The sequence below is a fragment of the Rhinoderma darwinii genome, chromosome 9 (genome assembly GCF_050947455.1).
Source record: "Rhinoderma darwinii isolate aRhiDar2 chromosome 9, aRhiDar2.hap1, whole genome shotgun sequence".
NCBI classification, from domain to species: Eukaryota; Metazoa; Chordata; class Amphibia; order Anura; family Rhinodermatidae; genus Rhinoderma; species Rhinoderma darwinii.
Genome location: NC_134695.1, coordinates 59729858 through 59741688, shown reverse-complemented (window position 1 = coordinate 59741688; position 11831 = coordinate 59729858). Strand labels below are relative to the sequence as shown.

At 40.8% G+C, this 11831-nt stretch overlaps 1 protein-coding gene across 1 annotated transcript in view; it reads left to right on the top strand.

The window, feature by feature from the left end:
- The first annotated feature begins 2978 nt into the window (after positions 1-2978).
- OVCH2 (ovochymase 2) overlaps positions 2979-11831 on the top strand; it is a 41684-nt gene continuing 32831 nt past the window's right edge. Inside the window, exons 1-4 of the mRNA XM_075837015.1 lie at positions 2979-3066; positions 7929-8035; positions 8549-8640; positions 11437-11609. Coding sequence (XP_075693130.1) covers positions 2979-3066; positions 7929-8035; positions 8549-8640; positions 11437-11609 — 460 coding nt within the window. The remainder of the gene's footprint in view (positions 3067-7928; positions 8036-8548; positions 8641-11436; positions 11610-11831) is intronic.

Here is an 11831-nt window from a genome sequence, read left to right as displayed (position 1 = left end):
GAGGGAGCTCATTGCAAATGGAAATATACAGCTCCCATTGAACTCTATAGTAAATCAATAGACCGTGAGCACCCCTTGTGGTGGTAGAAAGAATTTTATCATTCAACGGCTTGTCATGAATGGCTCAGAAGAGTGTTTCCATATGTGTCCATTATTTGGATGGTCTTTATTCAACACGCCCACTTACTATATTGCATTATGGAAGACCGCATACCGAAAAAGGTTAATTTTGCCCTTATGGAATCATATAAGTAGTTTTTCAATAGTGATAACGTTTTATCTGATGGAAACCTGGAGTTTGTTCATTGCAAATTATCTATATAACTGTGCCAATCAAATGCCATTGATTAGAAACTTTCGTATTGGCAGAACTATCGATGCAGCGATGGCTACTGTACATGGCACACGTCATGGAATTACGCAACACCGTTTAAGCAGTACTGGCAGAGTCGTAGCTTCCCATCACCCAGGGCAAATATTCGGTTTTCTACCATAGCCCTGTATCTATAAACACTGGCCCAGATAGTCGCTTTTGATGCCCCCCACTTCTAGCTGCGCCCCTGAGTCCTGGGCATCCACAATTGACGTTACAGCTGCAGATTTACCATAATTAAAATTGCCTGATCCCATGAATAAACTCGTTGCAGGTTAATTTCTAAAAGTTTTTATAAATCATTCATCTTCAGATCGGAATAAAATTAGTGACATGGAAAGTAATGGAGCGACGTGTTCTTACAGTGGAGGTTCTGCATGTCCAGCTCGTTCACCATGTCCGGTACTCACTGATATTTTAGGGATGATCAGACAAGTGTGTCCATACCGGAGATTAAATTACCTGTGAAATGATTATGACCTTTACCGGGTAAATATATAAACTAAACAACCGGACCAAAGGTGCCCCTACAATATTCCGCCATCATGAGATGTCATAATAATGGAAAATGTGCAGCCCCTATGAAAAAGTATTCAACCCCCTTACAACTTTTTCATGTATTACATTAAAGGAGTTGTCGCCACTTTAAGAAGAGAGCCACCGGGTCCGGTACCCTCAGCAAACAGCTGATTTTGCCAAGGGAAGCCACGGCCAGTCGGACATTTTCCCATACAGAGAAACTTTCCATTTTGGCTTTTAGAAAGGGGTCCTTAGCCGGGGACCCCCTTCTCAGCCATATGCCTTAAGGGTGGGAACACCGTAGGCAGAATCAGGATGAGTACGCTAGGTAAAAATACACCGCGTATCGACCACTGTAGCCACAGGGAGTCCTGCCTGAAGAACCGCATACAATTTCTGGCGGCATGAAACGTCATCCCAGGAGGCCGGGCTGTGCTCAGAAGAGACGATAATGTCGCTAGTACTACTGCAGGGGGTAAGTATAAGCTTTATTTATTCATTTAAAATTAAAAATTTATATATATTTTTTTCTTCATTTGCGATTGTTGCAGCGGAATCCTAGTGTTTCTGCCGCAAAAGTCGCAACACACCGCACTTACCTCCCCATTGAATGCAATGGGGAAAACCTACAACAGAAGAGCAGCCAATTCCGCAGCATAAATTCACAAGCTGTGGCTTCAAAAACCAAACCGCAGGTCAATTTATGAACGTTTTTTTCAGCCGATTTTTCTCGCAGTGTGTGGATGAGGTTTGTTCAAATCTCATCCACTCTGCTGCTATTCTTCGATGAAATCCATTGTGGGGAAAATCCGCAGTGTTTACTCCCAGTGTTTTCCTACCCTAAGGGCTTGTCCACATCTAACGGAATTGCTGCGTAATTTCTGTCCGAAATTGTCGATGGAAAATATACAGCGGAATACAGATTTAAGAAATGTCATCCACACGCTGCGGAAAAATTCAGTGCATAAATTCAGCTGCGGTGAGTAATTTTAGTTCCGCAGCATGTCCATTATTACTGCGGAAAGTGGACAGATTTCCTGCGTTTTTCTTATGTACTACGTAATTTGCTGCAGATCATTTTACAGGGGGAGGAAATTATATCACAGGAAGAAGAAATATCACACAGCCCTTGAAAAAAGTGCACCAAAACCTCAGCAAAAATGCTCACTATTTTCCACAGTAAAAAAACGCATGAAATGGTGCGGATTTTCCGTAGCGGATTGTCTGCTAGTTGATGCGTCAATGCGGCAGAATTTTTTTGCAGCAAATCCGTAACGGTGGACAAGCCTTAAGTGTTTCTATATGTGTTTGCAAAGTGATGGCCGCCATCTTTCGTATTGCCCAATGTCTAAGGCCCCTTGCACGTAGCGTAATCCTGGTCCGTAATTACGGCCGGTTGTGGACAGTGACGCATTTGCGGTCCGTAAAATAAAAAAATAGGACATGTTCTATTTTTTGCGGGTCTTTCCTAACCATAAATATACGGGAAGGTGTCCGTCAGCCATAGAATGAAAGGGTCTGTAATTACGGACGGAGTCTACGGTTGTGTGCATGGGGCCTTACAGCTAACTTTTGGAAGTTCCCGATCACTTGAATGGGTTCTCATGACTTTGCATTGTATGTGGCTGCTACATAGTTTTTATGTTTTGTTTTTTTTTTTTTTAAAAAAAAAAAAGTTTGTTTAACCTCCTTAAACAGGCGAAGTAACTTTTCTTGCCAACGACCTGGGACCATTCATCATCCTCTACGAAATCAGAGAGGACAATTAATTTCCACTTAAGAACTGGATCTCTTATCAGTCTGCACTTTGTTTTCTGCCCTGTTTATCCTCCCGCATTATTCTTATGTGGACTTTATCTTCATTTTAAGTTCCGCTCGAACACATTTCTAAATTATAAGTCATTTCTGGGAGTCGGTGAAGTTCTGCATTCGGCAAACGACACAATGGTTGGCTACACCTGACAATGCAGGATGTGCTGGAGAAAAGTCAATAGTCAACCAGGCTGTTCATTAATCCACGTCATCTCTCCCGGAGCGTCCTATAAAACGTCTACCAGCCTCTCCCCGGGTAGTTAGATGGGACAACATGGCAGAGACCTCCCTTTCTTCTGTTGTTCTAATGCTGACACTGATGACCCATGTAGGAAGAGCGGTACCTAGCAGCCCGGGCAGAGGTGAGTATGACTCCCATCGTATTGCCGATTTATGTGTTTACTTTCCGGACGTGGCTTTTAGGATGAGCTCTTATGAGTTACTCCAAGAATATTGTTCGATTTTTGTATATAGTCATTTCTTGTAGGAGTATTATTACACTGTGGTAACCTACGGACGTCTCCGGTAGGTGCGGTTTGGTGCCCATTTGTCCAGAGGACCTGGGAATCCCTACTTTATTGAAATTATAATCCCAAAAAGATAGGAATTTCAGCCAGTGGGGCAAGTTTTGTTATATTACCTGAGACCAAATTATACTGGGGTGAGGTCATACCTGAAGCTTTAAAAAGGGTCCAAAATTTCGCTCTACCCCATATAAGAAACCAGTGCAAGAAATGATGTGTCAGGGCTTATTAATTATTAAGGGTTTATTCAGACGAACGTTAACATTGTCTGTGTAAGGGACGTTTTTTTAACGGGCTGCATGTATTTCTATGGGGCTATTCCCACGGCCGTTGTGTTAACGGACCGTGTGAAGGGCCCATGAAAAAAATAGGACATGTCCTATTCTTGTCTGTTTTCACGGATTTCTCTTAAACTTGTAAAGGAACGATGAACACTGGACCTGCACAAATGCAAATCGGCCATGAAAAACTACAGTTCTGAATAAGGGCTAAGGGGCTGCACGTTAGGTCTCCTTTATAGAGTCCTTAATGTGGCAGATTTTGGTAAAGATTTAGTGCAGTTCCGCAGCGTAATTTTTACTGTATATGTAAACCTAAGCTCAGGCACATGGCAAAGACTGTGCGGCCGGCTCCAAGGGTTCAGTATTACAAAGCCATAAACACTCTGTGTGCCGCCATATTGTGCCTCCATACATCACCATATTCTCCCATAGAAGCAATACTTTTAGGGGACTCTACATCTGTTAAAGGCCGTTCAATACAACATGGATCCATTTTATTTTTCGGGGATTAATGTAAAATGATAAAAAAAAGAGGCACATGGAGGTTCAGTATTGTCCGATAGTCTACAGGTGCTGTATTATGGATCTCTACAACACGTATATGAGCCTGTATTAAGATAATTATATTTTTTAATATAATTTAAATTTAGATTTTAATTTGTCTTCTTCCACAATCTTATGCACTGCAGCCCTCTTCTTTAAGAGAACAGTTTAGTATTGGTAATCCCAATCCTCCTGATTCATAAACTGGCCGAGTAGAAGGGATTTTTTTTTTCAAATAGTTCTCCCAGGAGTAGTATGATGGGAGTAGTAGTTGTGTATAGTAACACTGGTATATTTTTGTTGCACTGTGTTGTGTTTTACATTGCAACTCTGCCTAGAAAGTTTTATAGTTTTAGATTGTACCTGTCAATATATTAGATGTAAGTTCTTCCAATAGATCTCGAAATGGATTTTAAGACTTGGCCACATTCACTTTCATTACTGCAATTCAGTCAGCGAGTCACTGCAATCACAGCGATCTTTGGCGCAGGAACCTGTGTCGTGGCCAAAGTCGCCGTGTAGACCCACTGACAGGCTTAATACACCGCAGTACAGGAGTTTTTATATTATGTAAGTCATCAAACGATCTCATGTCCAAGTTCCCTAGTGGGACAAAAAAAAAAGTTAAATAAAATGTTCAGAGAAAAATAAATAAAAAGAATTAAAAAAACAAACTTTTTTTCCCACTTACATAGTTAGTTACATAATTAGTATGGTTGAAAAAAGACACATGCCCATCCAGTTCAACCAAGGGATGGGAAAAGGGAAGGGGAAGGTAACGGGAAGGTACCCGTGGCCAATAGAAGTCTATGGGCCCGTAATTACGGGCGTTTTTACATCGTGTGCATGGGGCCTGACATAGGAGCTAATATTTTTTTCATTCTAGGAAATTATCCCTTTTTTAAAGCCATCTCCTGTCCCTGCTGTGACGGCTCCTGCGGTGACTATTCCATAGATTCACCGTTCTCACAGTAAAGAAGACTTGTCGCCTCTGCAGGTTGAACCTTTTTTTCTCCAGACGGAGGGAGTGCCCCTTTGTTTTAATTCTTTTAATCTTTCCTCATAACTTAGATTCTCCATGCCCCTTATTAGTTTAGTTGCTCTTTGTATTTTTTCCTCCTTTCTATGAACTGGAGCCCAGAACTGAACTGCATATTCTAGATGAGGCCTCACGAATGCTTTGTAAAGTGGCAATATTACATCCCTGTCCCGTGAGTCCATGCCTCTTTTAATACATGACAATATCCTGCTGGCCTTTGAAGCAGCTGATTGACGCTGCATGCTGTTATTTAGTTTATGATTTACAAGTACACCCAGATCCTTCTCAACAAGTGACTCCCCAAAGTGTAGCTCCCCCTAGGACATATGATGCCTGCAGGTTGTTGGTACCCAGGTGCATAACTTTACATTAAACTTAATTTGCCAAGTGGATGCCCAAACACTCAGTTTGTTTAAATCCGCTTGCAATTCACAAACATCTTCCATAGTCTGAACTATATTGCATAGCTTTGTGTCATCTGCAAAAATAGAAATAGTGCTATTAATCCCATCCTCTATATCATTAATAAATAAGTTGAATAATAGTGGTCCCAGCACTGAACCCTGGGGTACACCACTTATTACCGGGGACCATTCAGAGTAGGAATCATTGACCACAACTCTCTGGATACGGTCGTTGAGCCAATTCTCAATCCAATTACAAACGATACTTTCTAAACCTATAGTCCTTAATTTACCCATTCAACGTCTTTGAGGGACAGTGTCAAATGCCTTTGTAAAGTCCAAAAACACTATATCCACAGCGGCCCCTCTGTCTAGACTTCTGCTTACCTCTTCATAAAAACAAATAGTGTTGGTTTGACAACTTCTGTCCTTAGTAAAACCGTGCTGGCTGTCGCTTATAATGCTATTTATCGTCACATAATCCTGTATATAGTCCCTCAATAGCCCCTCAAACATTTTTCCCACGATGTATGTTCAGCTTACTGGTCTATAATTACCCGGGGAAGACCTAGAGCCCTTTTGAAAATAGGCACCACATTTGCCCTGCGCCAGTCCCTTGGCACTATACCAGTCACTAGAGATTCTCTGAATATTATGAAGAGGGGGACAGAAATAACTGAACTAAGCTCCTTAAGAACTCTAGGGTGAAACCCATCTGGTCCCAGGGCCTTGTGCACATTTATTTTATTTAACTTAGCCCGTATCTACATTCATCCAATTCAGTATATCAACTGATATATTAACAGCACTGGCACCGGCTACATCAGCTGCTCTTTCTCATGTTGTATATACAGAGCTAAAGAACATATTCAGTAACTCTGCCTTCTCTTGAATCCCCTGTGACCAACTCCCCATTACCACTATCTAGGGGTCCTACATGTTCAGACCTTGGCTTTTTTGCATTTATATACTTGAAGAATTTTTTGGGATTTGTTTTACTATCCTTGGCCACCTGCCTTTCATTTTGTATTTTTGCTGATTTTAATTACCTTTTTACAGATTTTATTAAAGAGGCTCTGTCACCACATTATAAGTGTCCTGTCTCCTACATAAGGAGATCGGCGCTATAATGTAGGTGACAGTAATGCTTTTTATTTAAAAAAACGATCTTTTTTCACAACGTTAGGAGCGATTTTGGTTTATGCTAATGAGTTGCTTAATGCCCAAGTGGGCGTATTTTTACTTTCGACCAAGTGGGCGTTGTACAGAGGAGTGCATGACGCTGACCAATCGGCATCATGCACTCCTCTCCATTCATTTAAACTGCAGAATCGCGTTCTTACTAGAACATGATCTGCAGCCACATACACAGCGATTCTGCTTGATTAACGTTAATCCAGTGTCCTGATAATGAATACACATGACCATCCAGCCTGGACGTCATGTGTACTCAGAATCCTGACACTTCTGAATCTTTTCTGTGAGATTTCCAGCAACGGATACGAAATCTCGTTTATCTCCGTAATCTCCGGCTCCAGTCGTTCATACATATGGCAAACTGTGTCTTTTATCTCCGTTACAAAAAAACTGAACAATTGTAAAAGTAAAGGAGAAGAGGAGTACTTACAGGGATTTTAACTCCTCTTTTCAACTCCGGTTTAATAACTCCACTTGTTCACAAACCACTTAATCCAGCAAGCCCAATGAGAGCAAAAGCTTTATTATGCAAAAAATAAAAATATTAGAAAGTACACACAACTGATATCTCCACAACCGTAACGACCCCATCTATAAAAACTGTAATGCATTATTTATTCCACACGGTAAACGCAAAAAAACAACAACAATGGTTGAATTTGTAGTTTCTTTGTTTATCTCCCGTCTCAAAAAAAGAATAAACATTAATCAATAAGTCCAATCTACCCTGAAATGCTACCGATGAAAGCTACCAATTGTCCTGCAACAAAAAAAAGCCCGGGCTCCCAGAGTGCGGCGACACAAACCTTTAAAAAAAAAAAAAAAGTTACATGCGAAAGTAGTAAAACCTATAAAAAATAAAAAAAATATATATAAATTTGGCATCGCCATAATTGTACTGATCCAGAGAATAAAGTTAACATCTTATTTATACCGCACGGTGAGCGCTGTAAAAAAAATACCCAAACACTTATGGAATTAAAAAAAAATTTATTCATTCCCACCCCCCAAATTTTTATTTTTTTATAGTTATAATGCATTATATGTACCATAAAGTGGTGTCATTAAAAAAATACGGCAATTAACCAGCCTTCATACGGCTACACCGATGGAAAATGTAAGTTATGGGTTTTGGAACACAGTGATGGAAAAAATAAAAAAAATTGCTGCGACCTTACAGCCGCTATTGACCAAACCTAAAAATTCTGCAAAATATCATTTGTACTGTTCCCTTAGTTTCTAGGTGTGGAAATCGTCGTGCTGCCAATGAAACGGTCAACTATAGTCTTCTCTCTCGTATTGTTGGAGGGACATCCGCAAGGAAAGAGGAAAGCCCATGGATAGTAGGTTCTAATTTTATGCCATTGATACAGTTAAATTCCTTTTAATCCGGCATCCAATAATCCAGAATTTTTTTTTAAATCTGTCACTTGTTCCCAGCATAGAACTGCAGACTAGGAACAGGAGCTATATTAGATTTTGGGTTTTCTTACTGCAGGTTCTCTATCTGTTACCAGAGCGTTTCATATAATTTTCTTAGTCCTATTTTTCCCATAGTCCGATATAGCTGATAATCTGGCATCCATCAGATCCCATTGTCGGATTAAGGGTATTTTACTATATGTGGAACTTGATTAAACAGCATGCCGCAATAATATCCAATCGGGTCAATTCATATATAAAATTACAATTGTCTAAGAACTGGAAACTATGTTTTTAGGAAAATAAAATCTTTCGTGATCGGCCATATGCAGATTAGTAATCCAAAACTAATGTTGCTGTATGCTAGAGGCTCAAAATATATAAAACTATACTTAATAATTTAAGATTATTCTTGTAATATCTTTCCTCTTTAGGCTTCTTTAAAACGAGACGGGAAACACTTCTGTGGAGGAACCATTATTAGTGATAAATACATAATTACTGCTGCCCACTGCGTATCTGACAAGTAAGAAACTTCCCGTATATTGGAATTTGTAGAAAGAGATTTTATACAGTGTCCGGCCTCATCTAGAGTGTGTTTAACCATCTGTATGCCAGATCTAACACCTGGACACCCCCCCCCCCTATTGATTCAAACCTACAGCACTATAGGGATCTTTTACTGAATATGGACAATTAAACACAACCAGTAAAAAAATTCTAAGAGGTACTTCAGTGGACATAAAAAATGTGAAATCTGTTTTTTAGTATCTTACTTTTAGGCTGAGATACAATAGGTTAAAGTTACAGGCCCAAAGCCTGAGGCTGCACTACTGAGATATTCTGATGACGTAATTTCTGTTCTGATTTCTGTCAGGTATAGTGTTGTAATGAAGACCTTGTTGAATCGAAATGACCAAATAAGATATTCAAGCCAGGTAGACCGTAGACATTGTTGTATTTGGCGACTTATATCCACACAAGGTCCTTACAACAAAGTCGTACGTGACCGAAGTCCGAAAACCGTTTGCAGGAATCTATGACTGCAAACTGCATTTATTCGAGGGATTAAGTCAGCCACCTAGCAATAGCTGATGGGTTGCAGCGGCAGATCACTCCTGATTGACCGTTGGAAAGAAAGTGGCCGCTGATAGGGTTTTGGCGCAATATAAATCTCGTGAAAATTGTCTTTCAAATCTATCTTGGTGAGAGAGATCTCTTTTTCTGATCGTTATCTCTGTTCCGAGAAACTCTCTAGGCGGAACCTCTTTAGCTTTAGGTATTGGTTGACGGATCGGACGTTGAGAACCATTTGAACAGAACCGTCTGTCTTTATTACCGGAAACACGTGGCTTACCCAACATTTCACAAATATTGGTGAACAGGAAATATGCCCCATACTCCGATCTTCAGAGAGAACAAAATCTAGCGATTTGTCTTGTTTTGTATTGAGTGACCTATTTTTTAACTAGAAATTTCTTGAGAAAGTACAAGACCATTGCGTATAATGTTTAAAATCCACCGGTTTGAGGTCCTCTTTTTCCCAAGGACTGACGAGAAGTGATATCTAAATGTGGACTCGCCTGCATTATATCTTGAGGATGAGACGCCTTTGCCGGACTGGAAGGACCCTCCTCTCTCACAAGTTGTTTCTTGGACTGTCCCTGATTGTAATCGCGGATCTGCCCTTGGGACTTAGTGGGCCTACCTTACGAAGGAAAGGGCCGTTTGTTTTGAAAACGTCGTTTCACGTTTGGGAATGACTTTCTGGCCCTAGATCTAACTTGTACCACTTGGATGAAGTCTGGGCTGAACAGGTTTGACAAGTCTAAATTGGTTAAACTGGTGGACCTTGGGTGCTGAATTCATCATTCGAGCTGCTCTAGGCCACCTTGCCCTACGCACACTAGAGGCATAGTTGTAATGGAGATTTAGGCAGGGTTAATATCTGGTGCTATTAGGGCCTGTATATCTGTGTGTGCAATACGAGGTCGTTCTCTTTAACTAAGGTGGGCCTAAACGCTAGGTGGGAAAATACCCTGACTTCCGAAGAATCCTCAATTGCCCATCTTTGTGAGAACCGCTTTAGGATAGATAGGGGTCTTACCTGCCAACACCAATCTACATGTCTGTAAGTTACTCCACTTGCCCCTTTGTGAGGATGCGGCAGATCTTGACACATTTTCAGACTCCCAGTAAACTTCAGCGTCGTCCTTGTGACTGAGTTCTGGAATTGAGAAGAAATCGAAATCTCTTTCATGAGGATCTGGCATGTATTTTATGCAGCTGATGACATAGAGCTGACTAAACATGCCCAGTCTTTTTATACTTTCACTCCCCTGCCTAGATGTGTAAGGCATAGGGGAGACGCATTGAGACCGCCATGTTGCCTCCTGAGATCCTAGGAAAATGTGTAGCGTGGCCCTTTCTAGATGCTCGGCTGTCTCTCCCAGTAGAAATTTCTACTTCCTCTCGTGAGGAAGATGAGTAAGGGTGTGTTCACAAAACCTGTTCTCGGCCGTTTTTCAGGCCGTAAACGTCCTGAAAAACGGCTGAAAAATCGGAAGCAGAACGCCTCCTAACATCTGCCCATTGGTTTCAATGGGACATACGGTGTTCTGTTCCGACGTGGCGTTTTTTTTTACGCTATGTAAAAAGACGCCTGCGAAAAAGAACTGCATGTCACTTCTTGAGCCGTATTTGGAGCCGATTTTCATTGACTATAGAAAAACAGCTCCAAAAACAGCCGTAAAAAACGCGAGCTGCTAAAAAAAAAAAGTCTGAAAATCAGCAGCTGTTTTCCCTTGAAAACAGCGCCGTATTTTCAGACGTATTTTAATAAGCGTGTGAACATACCCTTAATGTATCTTCTCCTTCTACAGTTGCCTTTGGGGAGTGCAGAGCAAGTGTCCTCCACCTAAGCCACCGGCAAAAATCTGAGGGTCCCACTAAATCGTAAGACTTCCGTGACGTGAACGTGGACGCTATCAGCAGCGGCGATTCTTTCCAATGGTTATTTAGGACCCAGCCACCGTGACTAGGTGGCTACCCCCTGCTCAACAAAAAGAAAATGCGGTCATCAGAATCTCGCAGTAGTGCAGATCATACTTTGGGCCTGTAACTTCAAGTGATCATACCTTAGTGTAAAAGTAACATATTAAGAAACTATTCTCAGAATTGTAATATACTCTAAAGGGCGTTTTATAATATCCTAGTAGATCCCATCTAGGCAATAATGTGGAATATACTGCTACATACATGTCAACAATTGTTCAAGTGCAATACTAGGATCTTCTTTAACATTTTGTTTTGGCCTTCACAGAAATGCTGAATATTACGTGAAAGTTGTTGTTGGAGTCCATGATTTCTCCAATAAAGAAACCACCGAACAGAGTTTCTCCATAACCGCTATTTTAATTCACCCCAGCTACAAGTCATCAATGCCTTACAACTATGACGTTGCCTTAATAAAGTTGGTGGGACGCATCACATTTGGTAAAAAATATTCTTCGTTCTGTTGGTGGGGAGATGGAACAGAAAGTGTCACACATGGCTGGCAAATGGCCTGGGCTCCCCCTAAAAATGGACATGGACCTACGGGAATTTGGGCATATATAGTCAACACCATCCACTGGGTTTTTGGGATTATAATTTGGGTCTATGGTTTGTACAAACTCATTACTTCTAAATAAATTAATCTCTTTGAATTCACAACTT